Source organism: Mchenga conophoros, linkage group LG2 (assembly GCF_057382185.1).
Source record: "Mchenga conophoros isolate Kocher_MC1m ecotype Shallow Benthic linkage group LG2, M_conophoros_male_GT1.1, whole genome shotgun sequence".
Classification (NCBI taxonomy): domain Eukaryota; kingdom Metazoa; phylum Chordata; class Actinopteri; order Cichliformes; family Cichlidae; genus Mchenga; species Mchenga conophoros.
The window spans coordinates 14,111,333-14,129,869 of NC_140527.1; the positions used below are offsets into that span (position 1 = coordinate 14,111,333).

General features: G+C 45.2%; 1 protein-coding gene across 2 annotated transcripts; it reads right to left on the reverse strand.

Annotated features, from left to right (window-relative positions):
• Positions 1-1,037: 1,037 nt before the first annotated feature.
• On the reverse strand, positions 1,038-7,800 carry lman2 (lectin, mannose-binding 2). Of its 2 annotated transcripts, none has more exons than XM_085286884.1 (8): positions 7,422-7,800; positions 5,437-5,555; positions 5,182-5,299; positions 4,502-4,581; positions 3,321-3,482; positions 3,105-3,219; positions 2,898-3,017; positions 1,038-2,731 (listed from the first exon to the last, which is right to left on the reverse strand). In XM_085286884.1, exons 1-8 carry the CDS (start codon positions 7,555-7,557, stop codon positions 2,571-2,573), a joined length of 1,011 nt encoding a protein of 336 aa, XP_085143010.1. In that variant the 5' UTR covers positions 7,558-7,800; the 3' UTR covers positions 1,038-2,570. The 2 variants fall into 2 exon arrangements, with proteins under 2 accessions (XP_085143010.1, XP_085143001.1); XM_085286875.1 differs by lacking the exon at positions 4,502-4,581 and adding an exon at positions 4,645-4,727 and having other exon boundaries at positions 7,422-7,798.
• Between the last annotated feature and the right edge of the window lie 10,737 nt (positions 7,801-18,537).

Here is an 18,537-nt window from a genome sequence, read left to right on the forward strand (position 1 = left end):
TAACTAATCACGGACAAAAATGTTTGAACTTTTGATTTCTTTAAATTCAATCTGAATAAACAAAACAACCCAAAACTGAACCGCTGTGAGAGCAGGGGCGCAGGTGGAGGTAGTGACGGTGGGTGGAGTTTAAATACCCGGGGTCAACACATCCACAGAGAGGCGGAGAAAGTGCAGGAGATGAGTGTCAGGTGTGATTTATGACAGAAAGAGAAGTGTTAAATGTGGAGGTGAGACCTGCTGTGAGGGTTGGAGATGGCGGAGGCTGAGATGTTCAGTGAGCAGTAGACTTGTAGTCAAGACCGCCTAAACCAAGACCAGAGGGTATCGAGACCAAGACAAGACAGACCGAGTCAAGACCAAGACAAAGTCGAGACGAGACCGAGACAAGTCTTTAAACTGCAGCCAGATGCTGCTTCATTTACAGGTGTCAGGCATATTTATATGTTTTTGAGATGCACTCGCACAGCCCTCCTCCTCACCGCTGTCTACTGTCTCACTCACTTACTGAGAGGACAGACGCACGCTCCACTTGACTGTCGCGTCTCTCACCCTCTGTTTTTCACATAATGATATTATCCTATATCCTCGCATGTGATTGGCCACGATATGGAGGGATCGGAGCATAGCTGAGCCACTGTGTGAGAGCTGAGCAGCGAAAGGAAATCAAGTGAGGAGCCGGCTCTCGCTCAATGGGAGTCGACTCTTCCGATTCACTACAAGCACTCTCTAAGCACGGCTCAGAGCTTATGCTTATGCGCATGACACATTATCGGACGTTACGTTGTGTGTCATGGATACTGTTGACTCCAAATCTCCACGATGTCGATCTGAGACAGCAAGACAGAGACAAGACCGAGGGATCCGAGACCAAGACCACGTAAAAGTGGTCTGGAGACATCCAACTCTAGTGAGCAGGATCAGAGGGTCTGAGCATGTGCGGAGGAGAGAGGGTGGAGCTGCAGGCAGGGGGATGCTTTACTATCAGCAGAGTGTAAAGTAATGATGTCATAGACGTGGAATAATCACAAACAGTCTCACGGTTAATTTTTTTATTTCAGTATATTATTTGTGACGAGAGGAGAGTTTACTGTCTCTGCAGAAAAACCAAATCAATAAAAACGCTTTGAATGAAAGATGACAGAAAAACGTGAGCAAAGCAAAAACCCAAACGAACAAAAAGGAGAAAATAAGAAATGATCAGTTATTATTCACACTTGTTCTCCGAGCATGATTCAAACACCCCGTCACATAAACTGAAGACAGAAGGCCGTACTCTATGTGAACTCTGACAATGGCTGCTCTCCACAAACACACAAACAGCTTTAATGTTTCTAATGTTTCAACTCGCTGTGAACTTTACCGTCTGTTTCCAGGACGATGTCTACTTCAGTTAAAACAGGAAGTGACCGCACTATCCCTCCGAGCTGCTCGCCGTCCCCTTAAAGTTTGTACAGCCTGACGTGTTTATGTCATGAGCGATGAGCAGAGTCCAGTAAATATTTTATTCTTAGGCAAGCTTATCAGTTTCCTCTGACGTTAAACTAAACCGTCAGCTAACCATCAGAACGAAGCTTCACAGACGCCATCGAGTAAACCAGGGGGCGTCGACAGGCTGGAGACTGATCAGAGCAGAGCAGAGACAGACAGACACACACAAAGTTGTTCTCTGAAATAAAAAAAAAAATTAAAAAAAAAAAACACTTTCAGGAAATCCTGGATTGAACTGAATGATTCTGATTGGATGGATAAAACAACGACGAATCAAATCGATCAGGCCGCGGCCAAAGAGTCCCTTCTATTCCCTCATGAGTCTCTAACTTCCTGAAGGCTGCAGGCACAACCAGAGCTGCTGAATCCCACCAGCACTAAGGAAAGGAGCTTCTAAGCGTCCTTTATCACCTCCTTCGGCAGAGGAGACCTAGGAGACGACTACAAGGCTGATACGTGTCTGCGGCAGAACATAACACGAGAAACTGACCCTAACATAACGGACGTGATGTGGATGTGTGTAAGATGATCCTCTCGTCTCCACGGCAGACCCACGTTAACACCATCCACCATCGCTGTGAAGCAGGCTGAGTGGGAGCGGTCAGACTCGTAACGTTTAACGTCCAGCAAAACCAAACAAATGAGGGATGTCTGAACTGTTGGACCGCAGCCCGAGGCTCCGACTATAATCTGAAGCCTTCCCGTTGGCTGTGATGACTTCTTTACACGAGTTTGTTCCTCACATGTCGGCACTAAACCAGCACCAGCTCTCCTCTGTAATAAGAAACCATCTTCATGGATCAAAGCCACGTTCACGTTCTCTGCAGCAGAACACACCTGATCAACAAAAAGCAGGCGTAACACTCTCTTTAAGAAAACCCCCCCAAAAGTTTGTCAATGAAAGGAAATCGAACCCTGCAATCATCACCTCCCCCCCGCAGTGCTTCACAGATACAAACATTCAGACCATCTGTAGAAAACAAATTCACATTAAGTGCTCAATCCATGATCAGGAAACAGTTTATTCCTCTCCAGTAAGAACACCAGTCTCGTCCTCCTCTGCTGCCTCCTCCTCCTCCTCAGTAAAACCTTTTGTTCCTCTCCTGTCTCCTCTGAAAAACCACAGCTCCCACCACGGCGCACACCACGATCCCCAGCAGGGCACAGAGCAGCAGCAGGAACACCTTCCAGCCGGTGAGAGGCGTGCCGCGGAAGTTTCCGGTGGGATCATCGATGTTGTCTGAGAAGCAGGAAGAACATCCACCATCAGTTTACTCCATCTGGTTTTAACTGTGCTTTTAACTGGAATATTTTAAAAGTCTGAGAAACATCCCTCCCAATTGTAGCCCTGCTGAAACACTCTGAAGCACTTTATTCTAAATAAAGTTTTGGGTATTTGAATCTACCTTTAGGGGATTTGAGGAGGCTGACGCTGGGCTCGATCTTCGTCCAGTCCAGGTTCTCCTCTTCAGCCGTGTGTTCCACCATCAGCTGGTAGAGCTTCATGGAGATGATGTCATGGTTATCTGTGAAGAGTCGGTGAAAACACTTCGAGGTTTAAGAATGCGATTTTAACAATCAGTATTCCTCCTTCGCCGGCAGCTCAGACCTACCCGACAGGTCGCCCGTAGCTGCCGAAGCCCCAAAGAAATATCCCGTGGGAAGACGAACTCCGCCGATGTCGATGCACTCCTTCCACTCGTTCTTGTCGTCCACGTCTACCATCACCTGCCGGGTTACAGAGGGGAGGCAGGACCAAAGGTAAAAACACTGCAAACGCTCCACCTCAAACTGCAGTCGCAGCAGAAACCGAAGGTGCGGCCACTTACCGTCAGTCGCCCTTTGGAGTAGCGGATGGCGAGGTACGTGTCGTGATCACGGTTCCTGATCTCGGCAGAGCAGCCTCCCAGCTCAGACGAGCGGCCGTCTTTCCCGTGGTCGTAACTCACAGAGCCGTTGTTCACCATGGCTGAAATGTACGGGAAAGAGCGCTGGCGGCGGACAGGAAATGATCAGTACACGAGTCCTACACAGGCGTTACACGCTTCGACAAGACCAACAAATACATCACATAAAAACAAAACATGTCCACATGACACATTTGAGGTAATCGGCACAAATCGCGATGGCGGTTGGTTGCGGTTACAGTGATGTTCACTTCCTGCTGAGCGTTTGAGCTCTGATGAGGGTAAAGGTCTCATTAAACACTCGAGTGCTTTTTCTCTCCTTGCCTCGAGGCCCGAGTTGCCCACTAAGGGCATTCCCAACATTAGCTCTGAAAGCTGTTCAGATTAGGGTTGCGTTCTGTGTCGTCTTCCTGCTTCTTCTGCGTTCATTTTGACCCCACACAAGCAGTTTCTTTTTTATTGCTCCCTCTGTGAAGCATTTCATGACTGTTTTTTAAAAATCAGAGAAAGATTTCAAACACTGACCGGGCTGCAAAGCTCAGATTGTTATCGATTTGGTCTGATCAATACACACACACACACACACACACACACACACACACACTGTCTAAAACATCAGTATTAGCATCGTAATCCAGTCCAATTTAAGATATATCAAAGACATTTAGTTCTAAAAATGTAATTTACTGTATTTCAGACATTTGCAGACTCTCTATGGCTGTTAACTGTATTTCTATTTAAACCGGGGCCTTTTCTATGTGAGGGACACAGAACAGCGATAAGGTGACACAACAACAAACAAATATTCTGTCACTGACGCTGAAGTGGACCTTTTCTGCTTCTCCTTATGTCCTGTCATATCTTCTTTTCAATATTAAAACATGAACAGAGTTCCTAACGATAAGGTCGGTGTATGCACAAGTAATCCCGTGTGATGTCATAGAGGGGAGATGTCATTATAGCCCCACCCCACCCCGGCCAATCAGACTTGAAAAGGAGGACGGCGAATAGGTCTACTTCAACAGGCCTGCAGCGTTTCACAACGAGGAGACAGACTGTGCACTGAGACAGCATGCTGACGGGGAAAACCTGCAGCCACTCACATCTGTCGCATCATCGTTAGAGTAAGTATCTATAAAGACGGCAAGCCCGTGGAAGACGGCGCTGTTGGAAAACACGGGCCCTGCAAAGAAACAAGCTGGTCAGTCACTTCGGCACACATGCACGCACACACACACACACTTACATCCATCCCATGGAGGTCATTGCGGAAGGTATCCAAAAAAATAGCCAGGCCAAGAAACTGATCCTGGTTTCCAAACACAGGGCCTAGGATGGAGGCAGAGATGAGGCGAGACGTGAGCGAGACACTATGTGAGGTCAGCAGTGATGAGATGACAGACACGTATGGAGTGACACACACACACAGGTTTGGATTTACAGCTGTCCTTCTGAGCTGCAACACTTTACATGCTTTTTCCTCCTGACCATGAAGCGGTTAACCGGCGAGAAGGGGCCCGCAGTACCTCAGCCTCACAGAGCTGCATGTAGGGATACGTTTACTCACCGCGAACACGCCGCAAAGCCCGACTCGAACGACTGCTGGGTTATGTCGTATACAAAGAGAAAGAGCTCCACCTTCAGGGAGGTTAGGCTGCTCAGTATCTACACTTTGCCTTCTTAGGCCTCAGTTTGGTTGCAGCAGAGAATTCTGGGTAAATCCAAACTCTATATGAAGCTCCTTCACACCAGCCGGACCTTCGCAGCGAAGACCCGGTGTTACCTGAGTGCAGCCTGTCCTTCGTGTACCAGAGAGCGATGCCGTCACCGTGGAGATTCTTCTTCCCCGAGCCGTGGATTTTAAACTGCACGTGCATCTCCCAGTCCTTCAGGTAACAAGGCTAACACAGAGACGAGCCGAGGGTTAGACGCTACTGAGTCGAAGCCTACAACTCCTCGTCTCAGCGAGGAGGCTTCAGCCACAGAGAGGGGACATTTTTAACTTTAAATGATTCTCTGTGATCGCGCCTCGCCTCACCACGGTGTTCCAGATGGATCCCTGCTTGCTCCTCTCATCTGGAGTCAGGCGGACGTACGAGCTCGTCACCAAAGTGCTTCCGGAGAAATCCCACTGGCTGGATGGGCTGCTGCCGACACCTGCGGGAAAAACAGGCAAACGCTCAGACACACATGAGCAGGTTAAGCACACAGACTCGCTGCTGTGTCAATACCGTCACACCCGTTTCACACTCAGCAAACATTCACACCTTCTAAAGCTCACTAATAATGTGGCTACACTACACATACCAGTGTGGCTACACTCTTGGATTAAGATGTAATCATAATGTTGTTAAACTTGCATAATGACATTAAAGAGTGTTCAATCTAATCTGGAGGACTCACACCGAGGCACTTTTAAAGCTTCTTTTGAACTCTGTGAGCCACTTACACCATGTGTGAATTTTTTACTCCCATGGTTTGACTCCTGGTTGAACTCTGTAATCAGACATCCTTACACGCTCAACAGGGAGGGTGGAGCTGATTTTGTAGAAGAACTAACTAACATGCGCCTGGTAAACTTGGAAAGGAAAATCAACTGTTTGCTGATGATATGCAGAATTATTTATTTATTTAATCAATCGGTTGCAGCATCACTGCCTGCAGGAGGCGCTGTAGGGGTCAGCTGTAACATGTCTGACTCATGTTAGAGCACTTCATGGGCTCTGGAATCTGTCACCTGAAGGGCAGCTGTGCGCTGAAGCAGTATGATCAGGAGGAACAGCCCGATCTGTCACTGGACCGGTTTGCTAAAATGGTGTGTCTGTGCTGAACACCATGTTTAAACATGTCCGTAAGTGCATGTGGCACCAGGGCGCCCTACGTTGCAGGTCTGTGATTGATTCTGTAATCGTATCACCAGATCTGGGGCGTATGTTCTGGACACTTGGCTGAAGGAAGGAGCTGACCTGTCACCTGATCACTGCCTGGTGCTGAGTTGGATCAGGTGGTGGGGGAGGATGCTCATACCCATATACATAGTCAGGGTGTGCTGTGAGCATCTGGCAGAGGTCCTGGTCCTCAGGATGTACAATTCCCAGCGCCAGCAGAACCTCAACAGCATTCTGAAGGACAGCGAGTCTGAGTGGACCATGTTCCTCTCGTACATTGCTGAGGCAGCTGACAGATACTGGCAGGCCAAATGAAGCGTGGCTGCAGGAAAGCCGCTGAAGCAAAAACTCAGATGTGGAGGGAGATCAGCATGAAGCAGCTCTGACAAGCAGTTCGGTGTCTCCTGCTTCTTATAAAGGACACTGCTACTCTGAGCACTCAAAGCACCTGTCATCTTACACCTGCCCACCAGAAGATCGATCCTGCCTGAGAATAAATCTGCACATGAACCTGAGTGACCACAGACTGGTGTGTGTGTGTGAGTGTGTGTGAGAGAGAGATACTGTACACACGTGAACATGCTCAGATCCAGTAAATATCAGCAGACTTTCTTCAGTGAAGTCCGAATTATTCGATTAAAAGCAGCCTCAGACATGCAGAACGATTTTAGTATTCACCGAGACGATCTTCGATTTATTCCCGTTTCTGTGAATATTAATATTTTCATGCGATGAAGCAGACATGCTAGGATGTGTCTCGCAGTGCGCCATTACACAAATATGTAGGACTGATTTTCTTCACTTGCGCAAATCTCTAACCTTAGCGATGCGAAGAAACTAGTTCATGCTGACTGCAGCCTATCACTTAATAATCTGTGTGTAGCTTCCTGATACAAGTGAGTCATATTTGGTGTGTTTTCCTGTCAGGAACTATCGATCTTCCAGCTCCCCACCAGCGAATGTTTTGGGGCTTTTAACCCCGCAGGAGGACACTCTGCCACACGGTCTTTAAAAGCCCGTAAACATTCAGTGTAAGATGAGTGTACATGCAGGCGGCTCGGAGCCTCCGCTGGGCCCGAGAAGCCGCGGAGACGTCCCCGAGTCTGCGGGTTAGCTCCCGGGCTAACGCCCCTACCTTGGTACGGCTTCGTTAACGAGTGCTCCCGCTTCAGGTGCTCCGCGTTTCCGTCCGTGATGTCACAGCAGACCAGAGAGAGCTCCAGCAGCACGAAGAGCAACGCTGAGCCCCGAAACGCTCTGCAGCCTCCCATTTTACCCGAACAGCACCGAGAGAAACTCTCACCGCCAAGCTTCTTCCTCTAAACGCCATAAACTGGTCCGTCCGCTGTTCTCATCCGGACTGAAACAACAAAATGCCACATTTATAATCACCCCGACGATTGTTCGGCGTCATTCTCCATCCTTTGAAATTTGCACTCATTAAATATAAAACCAAACAGGTACAAAGGCTTTGATTGGTGAGATACAATAAAATATAATGACGAAGATGAAACGTTAAGCTGTCCGCGTTCCCATACGGAAGGCTTTTGTAGACGGTAAAGATTTTGCTAGCCAATCAGAAACGAGCACATCGCAATTTAAGCCAATCAGCGATGACGTTGTTTTTCTATTACTCGTACACTAGATGGAGACAGACTGCCGGAATTTAATTACAGACTACGGTCATGTGAAGGTTTGTATTCTTCAGTCAGGCTGAAAACAATGACGATTTTAGCTTTACAGAGAAGAACAGAGTTGTAGTTTTAGTGCGTTTCCATTACACTCTGTCAAACCACTGGTTGTAATTAACAATATCAGTCAATCTGGAATAAGTTTCCCCCTGTGCCCCTCATGGAAACTTTACTCTATAAGATAAGATAAGATAAGATAAGATAAGATAACCTTTATTAGTCCCACACGTGGGAAATTTGTTTTGTCACAGCAGGAGTGGACAGTGCAAAAGTTATGAGGCAAAAATTAGAATACAATAAGAATAAATACAGTACACAGCTGTACAGAATAGAATAAAATAAAATACTATATACAGTAGAATAAAATAAAATAAATATACAATAAGATAAAAATAGAATACAAATACAAATACTATATACAACTGAGTAAAAATACAACGATGACAGAAAGGATTATTGCACTTAGTATTATTGCATATGTATGGATGTGTGTGCTTGATCAGTTAAAGTCTTTATTATGGAGTCTGACAGCAGTGGGGAGGAAAGACCTGCGAAATCTCTCCATCCCACACCGTGGGTGCCGCAGTCTCTCTAAGTATAATGTATTTAATGAAACCATGCAAATGTTACATTCATACTGTGAATATTTACACGCACTCCAACTACATACAGATGATAGGTACGTGAAATTTTCAGTTCTGAAGAACACATTTAAGATAAGATAAGAACTTTATTTATCCTGAGGGAAATTCTTTTGTCATGAACATGCTCACTGCGGCAGGAGGAAAGAAAAGAAAAAAATGAGTGCACATGAATAGAATAGAATAAAATACTATACAATAAACTAAAATACAATAAAATAAAATAAAAATAACATACCTATCAATACAAGTGACATACGTCGCGCAATGAATAAAATAGTGTAGCAGCATATAATGGGAGAATGAGACAAACATTCAATCAATAACAAACAGATGAATAATAGTAAAAGACACATTACATTAATATTAATCCTAATTCATCTACAGATGACTCTGACTTACCTACACTTTTAAAAAACTACAACCAAATGATTTTTACTGCAAGAGTCCCAGTCTGAAGACTAAAGCTGGTTTGTGTTCTCTGAGCAGCTGTGATCATCAGTGTGATGGATCCATCAGGGTCTGAATACACTGCAGCAGCTTCATGTCTGTGATGTAGTGGAGCAGAAGCCAGCGTTATGTTTAATCTGTTTCAGATAATTCACTGCAGGAACCTTCACAAAGTGGATTCTGGGTAAACCTTCAGGGCTCACATCAGCAGGTGGGATAGGTGAGAAAAGGTGAGAGCAGAAGAAAGTTCTCAAAGATCAGGAGCATCTTTTAGCAGTGACTCCTTCTGGATCATAATCATATACCAGTGCAGGAATTTATTTCCACTGAGGAAAAAAAATTAAACAAACAAGCTCAAAAACATGATAATTCATTTGTTTGAAAAGTAATCAGAATGTAGGTGCACCAGTATTTAGCTTTTTGACAAAGTAACTAGTAATCTGTAGCCTATTACATTTGAAAGTAACAATCCCCATGCAGCAACATGCACCATTTAAGGAGAGGAATCCAGCAGCTCTCTAACAGTTAGAGAGCTGCTGTACAGCTTACTACTCTGTGAAAACTTACCTGTGTGTTTGCAGACCTGAGTCCTGTGCTTACCTGCTCGTCTCCTCCTTCCTCTCAGGACACCTGTTGGTGATTGTTCATTGTGACCTGCCTTACCCCGTCTCACCCCGCCTGCCTTCACTTGCTCACCTGCTTGGAAACTTGGAAGTCTTTCTTGGAGAAAATGAGGAGAAACTCACCTGCTGCGAGGAGACTCGACCTGAGTATGAAAGCTTTAAATCTCTTGACTGTGTCCTGCGTTTGAATCTTTTTGTGTTTGAATAGAAACCTCGGCTATATTTGACATGAACATGTACCAGAGTAACAGCACATATATGACCAGAAATTAGGAGGAGAATAAGATCACAGCATATACAGACAACTGAAGAAAACAGAAAAGGGCAACACCATCAAATCAAAAACGCCCGTCATCTGAGTGCACGTCTGCCTGAGTCACCCATAAGCAGAGCATCTCATAATGTGAGACCAAACTCGATTAAACGAGGAGTCCAGCTTCAGAGTTTTCTGTCTGGCTCTCTCTCCACCTCCATCAGACCATAAATGCCACGGCAGCTCCTCTGCTGCTTGGTGACTCACCGGTTTGTCAAAAAACATTGAAGCTGGTGTTTAACAGCACTCTGCCCCCGTTTATATTGGACTGAAACAATGTGGGGAGCAGGCATACCCCGTGGAGGAATAGGATTTCAACAGGTCACGTCTGAGCGTTCCAGCTCAACTGTAAGCCAAAAAAACACAGTTTCCCATCAGCGTTTAGAGGTTCCACACCATCAGCCAAAACGTTTTGGGCTGTTGCTGAGTGTGTGGAGCTTTTCTGCACATCAGTATTGCACAAGCAACACACCTGCACACAACAAAAGTCAGCAATTCCCCATCAGTCAGACACAACCAGCACCTCACTGACTGTTTAAAGAAATGTGGCTGCCAGAGAGGGCGCAGACCAGGGGTCCCCAATCCCAGTCCACGAGGGCCGGTGTCCTGCAGGTTTTAGATGTGTCCTTGATCCATCACAGCTGATTTAAATGGATAAATTACCTTCTTAACATGTCTTGAAGTTCTCCAGAGGCCTAGTAAAGAACTAATCCTGTGATTCAGGTGTGTTGACCCAGGGTGAGATCTAAAACCTGCAGGACACCGGGATTGGGGGCCCCTGGCGTAGACTGTACCCGCTGTCAGCACAGACACTGACAGACATTTGGAAAGGAACGATCTTGGTTTTCACCCTGAATTCAGGACTTTGGTAATTTATTTATTTTTTTCTGAATGATCTCAGGTGTAAAAATCTACATGAAGGTTTTCTGTGTATGAATGTCACATGACCTCAGAGGTTAAATCTCTGAGGAATGCAAGCATCAGTCTGGAGGTATCACTTCTCCAGACAGCAGCGGGGATGCTGATTATTACTTCACCTTCATTTCTCATCATACTCCCATCGCTGTGGAAGACGCGGTGACCTGGAAATCCTCTGGCATGCTGCCAGAAACAGAACGGAGTCTGCTCAGTCTCGTTCTGTACTCGTCTCTCCTCTGTGTCAGTCTTTTCTGTTTGCACACACGCTTGCTGCCAGTCAAACAGTTGAGTCGAAGCGTTCCTCTTTTTTCCTCTGACTTTAATCCGAGTGCTAATTTCTGCACTGCAGCATCCTCTGGGACTGGACGCTCCCCTTTCCCATCTTGTGCAGATTGGGGGATTTCATTGGCGACCTTCTGGTCACAAGCTGGCATCTGAGCCCCGAGGCCACGGCTGCTCGCTGTGTTTCTCTGTGAAATGACCCTCTCATGTTGTTTGGCTTCCTCGTCTGATTTGGACCATTCTACATCTGTCTAAACTGCATCAGATCGGCCTGTTCTGAAGTAGATTACACGGAGCCAGATGGCTTTGTGGTTCAGTGGCGTGCCCTTGTGAAGTGAACGAGCGAGGAGCAGCGGCGGGGAGGAAGAGGAGGGCGCTGAATCAAAACAGGAAAACAGCTCAAATATTTATGGAAAACACATTTTTACATGCCGCTGATTTCCATGTTTCACTCTCCGTGTTAAACTTTAGCACACTGCTCCCTTCATTCAAGATCTCACACATCCGTTTCCACAGATCGGTGATGAAATAGAGGGCAGTGTAAAAACTGGTAATATATTCCTGTCACCCCGAGATCAAACACAATTACTCTGATTCATTTTAAAAATCCTGCAGTTCCAAGTTAACGAGCAAACGGGTGCATTGCTGAGTGATTTGGGTGGACTGACCCTTTAGATTACCCGGGGGCAGAAAGAAAAACATGAAAAATATGATTTCCCACAACAGATTATTAAAACAATCATTTGAACAATAATCTAGTTTATTTCTGGTCTGTGGATTCAGCCTCTCCTACAAACCAGGATCAAAGTGAAGATCTTGTGTCCAACATTATAACATGAAAAGTAATGAATGGACTTTAAAACTCATATGTTAGTGCACAGACACACAGCAAGCAGGTGAAACAGATCAAACGAATCACCCTCTAAGTTTCCTGTTTCCAGCTCTGAGCAGCTTCACCTTCTGCAGACGAGGACGAGCCTGAAGCAGAGGCGGAGCGGACACGACTGTGTTAAAGTGTCTGAGGAGCAAAGTGATCATAAGTTTCCTGCACACATGAATTCAGTTTTGCTCTTCGGTTATCTCTGGACTCCTGATGTCTCAGACCACAGCTGTACACATCTGTAGCTCACGTGTAAACCGTGTAAGTAATGGGAGCAGAGCTGTCGCAGCAGTCCTCTGAAGGCCAAAGGCAAGTCTCTGCAGCCCGTGTCAGTACGCTGACTTACGAAAAGCATCGTTCGGAGCCAGAGGCTGAGAGGATGGTGTGGACGTGACAGGACCACAGAGCGGCAGGGCGGGGTCACTCTGGAATTTATACGTCCACGCTTTATCTACGTGATGAAACTGTTCACCTTCAGACATCGTCAGGCTGGGTCTGGAGGATCCAGTCTGTCATTTAAAATCACAGACATGTCTTTTTTTAGAGTAAACCTCAGTGGTTGGTAAGTGTTACCTGTGGCCACCGTGCAGGTCAGCTGATCCAGGAGATGCTTGCAGGGATTGCACCGCTAAAAATGGTTCACAGCTCAGCAAGTAAACTCAAACCTCAGTGTGTTTATGTGACGGAGGCCATGGGCCCACTGTTTTTACAACTATTTGCTTTTTTCTGGTTTTTTGGTTTGAACTGTGCTTCGTCTCTCGACTGTATCTGCCATCCTACAGTACATGCTACCGGGGTGTTTCTGCTTCCATCTCAGGTTACTCCAAACTATTTAAGATCCAGATAAGAGATAAGAGTCTACATACAGCTCAGGGTCCTGCGGTCCAGGTGGAGCTGCTACAGGTCTGTCCAGGCTGTAAACCACCTGCAAAGGTCAGCCGAACGGCTCAGAGCTCCATCGTTTCTTTCTTACTTTCACGAAGAAATACAATAGACATGTGGATTAAACCTGGTTTAGCTGGTTAACAAAGATTTCACACGCACGTTTCAGTTAACAGTGTGGTGAAGGTAAAGTTTTTAGTTTGACCAAAAATGCATAAAGTTATCAGAACTTTTTCCTTGATTGGAAAACATGCAGGTATGATGTGATGCTAAATTTTCAAAATAAAAGCATGCACATAAAATATACACAATAAAAAGCTATTAAAATAGTGCCTGTAGTGAAGACAAAGAGACATAGAGTGTCATTTGTGTTTTGTATTGTGTGTGTGTTGTGTTTGTTTGTTTTTTGTCTCTCTGTATGGACAGACTGCAAATCAATTTTCCACTGGGGACATGAAAGTTACCATTGACATTGAAATCTATTGAAAAAAAAAAAGACACAGACACTATAGAAAAGTTAAATTAGCTTTCCTTAAAGAAATACTGACTGCTGTTTTTAGCTCAAACTCTAGAGGTGCAGCTGCTGTAGATTTGACTACATTCCAGCTGTTTTTCTCAGTTTGGTCAGTATCTGCAGGTCAGCTGCAAACTGACTTTTCCTTATGAGTGAACATTTTCACACAAAAATGTGTTTCATAGGTTACTACGTTATTATCTAATAGTTCACATCAAATGTGGTCCACGAATGTAAAGTGAGAGCAAGCAGTCTTCGCGTCCTTCATGCTACAACAAACCTGAAGAGTGTGGCAGACTCTTCTAGATTTCTAGACGATCACCAATGCTCCACTTGGAGAGCTGATGTTAGAGCACGCTGAAGCTGTTCTGGACACTTGTGCAGGCTTTGCCTTTGACGGTCACCTGCCTGCCCGTCTCCGTCTCTCAATGCATCAAATCTAAAGTGCAAATACATCAAAACCATCTGAACTCAGCAATGGAGCGAGAAATAAAATATGGTTTACATATCTAGGCCTCCTGAGAGGACAGTAACTTGGAAAAAAAGCTGACACTGAGCTCTGAACATGTCTCCAGTCAAATCTCATAATTATATAATTACAAATCAAATTTAGCTTTAAATGCCAGCAGCTTCCTCCAAACGCACCACAGACTCATTCACTAAACTTTATAATCGACTCATATTCATTATGCATTAAAAAACCCACACTGGCTCTTTAATGTCATCCCCATTTCCCTTTAAAATCATCTGAGACCGAGAATTGGAAATCATTAGTGCATGGCCTGATTGCAGCATAATCTCTAATCATGACTGAGGTGACGGTCTAATTTTACCCACCGACACGCAGTCCCCAGATTTGGAGCTAAAAACCACATCTAAGTCAGATTTGGGATGAAAGTGTGAGGAATGAGACATACAGAGGTGATTCCTTCAAAGACCGCGTGCAAAAATAAAACTCATTGTTGCACATTTCTATTTACTTCTATTGTTTTTATCTCTTCAGCACCTTCCATGTCTGCAGCGCTCCACTGTTCATCTGTGCAGCTTAGATAACGCTTTTGCTTGGACCGAATGAAATGATCGAAATCCCTGCGACCAGCGATCCCTGACACACAGACATACGCACAAACACACACACTCTGAACCTAAGGCCAGCATTGTCCAGTGATGCCCTCTGCTGCACTGAGATAGCGTTCACTGTTTAACTGTCAGCGTCTGATGGATGACTGCACACGTATAAACTGGAGCATTACACCAGAAAAGGTCAAATGCCAAACACTGTAAACAGCGGTTACATAAAGTTTAGTGTCAGTTATTCCAAACGAGAGCTCTCATAAAGCTGGCTGTCACCAAACTCTCCAAATTTAATGTGTGTGGTGATGGTTCTGGAGGTTAAAAGAAAGCATCGCTGTTAACAAACAGCTCGATGACATTAATTGGGACAGTTAATACTTTTATTCTTACTTCTTCATGTACCTGGTTACGTTAAAGTCACTGTTTCAGTGCTGAGTACCTCATTTTAAATTAACATACAGGGAGACAGATGATCTGACAAGCCTAGGCTGTGCAATTGAGAGACACACCAAGGTAACAGGAAACAGCTGAAGCTAATCAAGCTTACAAAAACAGGGGAAGTAAACCTAAGACTACCAAAATAAAAAAGGAAGTCACTAGCTAAACATAGAGATGGGCTGTATCCCAATTCACTGTCTGCACGCTTGAAGTACGCATTTTAAGTGTGTATATAATTTTGCCGCAAAATACGGCAGAAGAAGAGTGAACTGTCAAAAGTAAGTACTGAATATGACGTCACTCATTTATGTGCAAATGTTTAATAATGAAGAGCAGTTGTCAGCCACCTCCTGTACATAGATGACATCAAGCTGTATGCCAAGAGTGAACGAGACATCGATTCACTGATCCACACTACCAGGCTATACAGCAATGACATTGGAATGTCGTTCGGACTGGAGAAGTGTAGTTGGATGGTAACAAAGAGAGGGAAGGTAGTCAGAACTGAGGGGATTGAACTACCAGAAGGCAACATTGCAGACATAGAGGACAGTTACAAGTACCTGGGGATCCCGCAGGCGAATGGGAACCATGAAGAGGCCGCTAGAAAAGCTGCAACCACCAAGTACCTGCAGAGGGTCAGGCAAGTCCTGAGGAGTCAGCTGAACAGTAAGAACAAGATCCGGGCCATCAACACGTACGCCCTGCCCGTGATCAGGTATCCTGCTGGGGTAATAGGCTGGCCAAAGGAGGAGATAGAAGCCACTGACATAAAGACAAGAAAGCTCCTTACCATGCATGGAGGGTTTCACCCCAAGTCCAGCACCCTGAGGCTGTACGCTAAGCGGAAGGAAGGGGGCCGGGGACTGGTGAGTGTCAGCACCACAGTCCAGGATGAGACAATGAACATCCAAGAATACATTGGGAAGATGGCCCCAACTGACCGAGTGCTCAGTGAATACCTCAGGCAGCAGAAACCCAAGAAAGAGGAGGGAGACGAGGAACCATCATGGAAGGACAGGCCCCTGCACGGTATGTACCACCGGCAGATAGAGGAGGTGGCTGATATCCAGAAATCCTACCAGTGGCTGGACAAAGCTGGACTGAAAGACAGCACAGAGGCACTAATCATGGCAGCACAGGAACAAGCTCTGAGCACAAGATCCATAGAGGCTGGGGTTTATCACACCAGGCAAGACCCCAGGTGCAGGCTGTGTAAAGATGCCCCAGAGACAATCCAGCACATAACAGCAGGGTGCAAGATGCTAGCAGGCAAGGCATACATGGAACGCCATAACCAAGTGGCTGGCATAGTGTACAGGAACATCTGTGCCGAGTATAACCTGGAAGTCCCGAGGTCAAAATGGGAGATGCCCCCAAGGGTGGTGGAGAATGACCGAGCTAAGATCCTGTGGGACTTCCAGATACAGACGGACAAAATGGTGGTGGCTAACCAACCAGACATAGTGGTGGTAGACAAACAGAAGAAGACGGCCGTAGTGATCGATGTAGGGGTTCCGAATGACAGCAATATCAGGAAGAAGGAACACGAGAAGCTGGAGAAATACCAAGGGCTCAGAGAAGAGATCGAGAGGATGTGGAGGGTGAAGGTAACAGTGGTCCCCGTGGTAATCGGAGCACTAGGTGCGGTGACTCCCAAGCTAGGCGAGTGGCTCCAGCAGATCCCGGGAATAACATCGGAGATCTCTGTCCAGAAGAGCGCAGTCCTGGGAACAGCTAAGATACTGCGCAGGAACCTCAAGCTCCCAGGCCTCTGGTAGAGGACCCGAGCTTGAAGGACAAACCGCCCGCAGGGGTGTGCTGGGTGTGCTGGGTGTTTGTTTTTAATATAAAAAAAACAAAACACCCAGCATATATAATGGATACTTTATTGATCCCCATGGGGAAATATATATATATGTGACATACTTCAGATATATATATATATATATATATATATATATATATATATATATATATATATATATATATATATATATATATATATATATATATATATATATATATATATATATATATATACATATATGAGTTTATCTGAAGTATGTCACATTTCTCTGTTTGTTGTGCACTAAATGCCCAGATCGGTCTGCATATAATCAAGTGTTTACATGCAGTGATGAGAGGATGCCTCTAACAACACATTACCATCAAAGAACAGGACAGGTGAACCAGTTTCTCAGCATGACTAAATGACATCACAATGAAGAGTTTTATCTGAGTCCTCAGAGCAGAGCTGATTGATCTGCAGCTTCTGACAGACAGACAGCAGCTGCTCTCTCTGATACTGCCTCTGGTGTCTCGCCCTTTTCTTTTTTAACCTGCGGCTCTGTGTGTCAATAAAGAATGACTCACCTGGGCTCCCAGAAGACACGATAAACCCTCTAATCTTTCAGCGTGCTCTCTCACTTGTTTTTATGAAGATTCAGTGCAATTAAAATCAGCCTATGCAGATCCAATTTAAAGTCCGGTGTCTGTAGTCATGGTGACGGGATCAAATGTACACTGTATGCTGCCTTTATCAATAAAATCTAACTTTGAAGCACCTTTCATCTATCCATCCATCCATCCATCCATCCATCCATCCAGTCATCCATCATCCATCCATCCATCATCCATCCATCCATCCATTCATCCATCATCCATCCATCAGTCATCCATCCATCATCCATCCATCCATCCATCCATCAGTCAATGCATCCATCCATCCATCCTTCCATCTATTCATCCGTCTGTCTGTCCATCCGCCCATCCATCCATCCATCCATCCATCCATCCATCCATTCGTCCATCATCTATCCATCCATCCATTCATCCATCCATCCATCCATCCATCCATGCATCCATCATCCATCCGTCCGTATGTCCATTCGTCCATCCATCCATTTGTCCATCATCTATCCGTCCGTCCATCCGTCCATCCATCCAGTGGATAAAATCATGCATTGCTGGATTACAGTTTTTCTCCATTGGTTTGGCTCATTTCTTGAAACAGAACATGGACAAACCTCCAAACCTCTTGGCAAATGTTCACAACAGAATGGCATTTCTCATTCATTTTATCAAATGGCAAATGCCTTAGTACATGTCTCAATTGTCTCAGTGCATCTTTGCAAATGATTAAGTACAAGTAGCCTACAGTTATACAGTTAGCCCACATTTAGCACATTTTCCAAATGAATAGATCTTGTAGATCTAAACTGATTAGTTGATTCTCAGTCTAATGATCATTCTCTCCAAAACATGTCAGCATGATTTCATTGTATAAGTACTCGCATGCACAACTGTCTGTTCAATTGTCAAAATTGGTCAAGAACATAATACCATGAATACCATATATGAATTTCTTTGAATATTTGATAAATTGATGACAGTCATTGACAGTCAGGTGAAACTAGACTAACGAAGGGGGAGTGTCACACACAGGTGTGTTCCATGATTGTGTGCTGCCAAACACAGATATATAGAGCTTGACCAGAGCCAGTCCGATCTCTGAACATGGATAGACAAGGCCAAGCAAACGG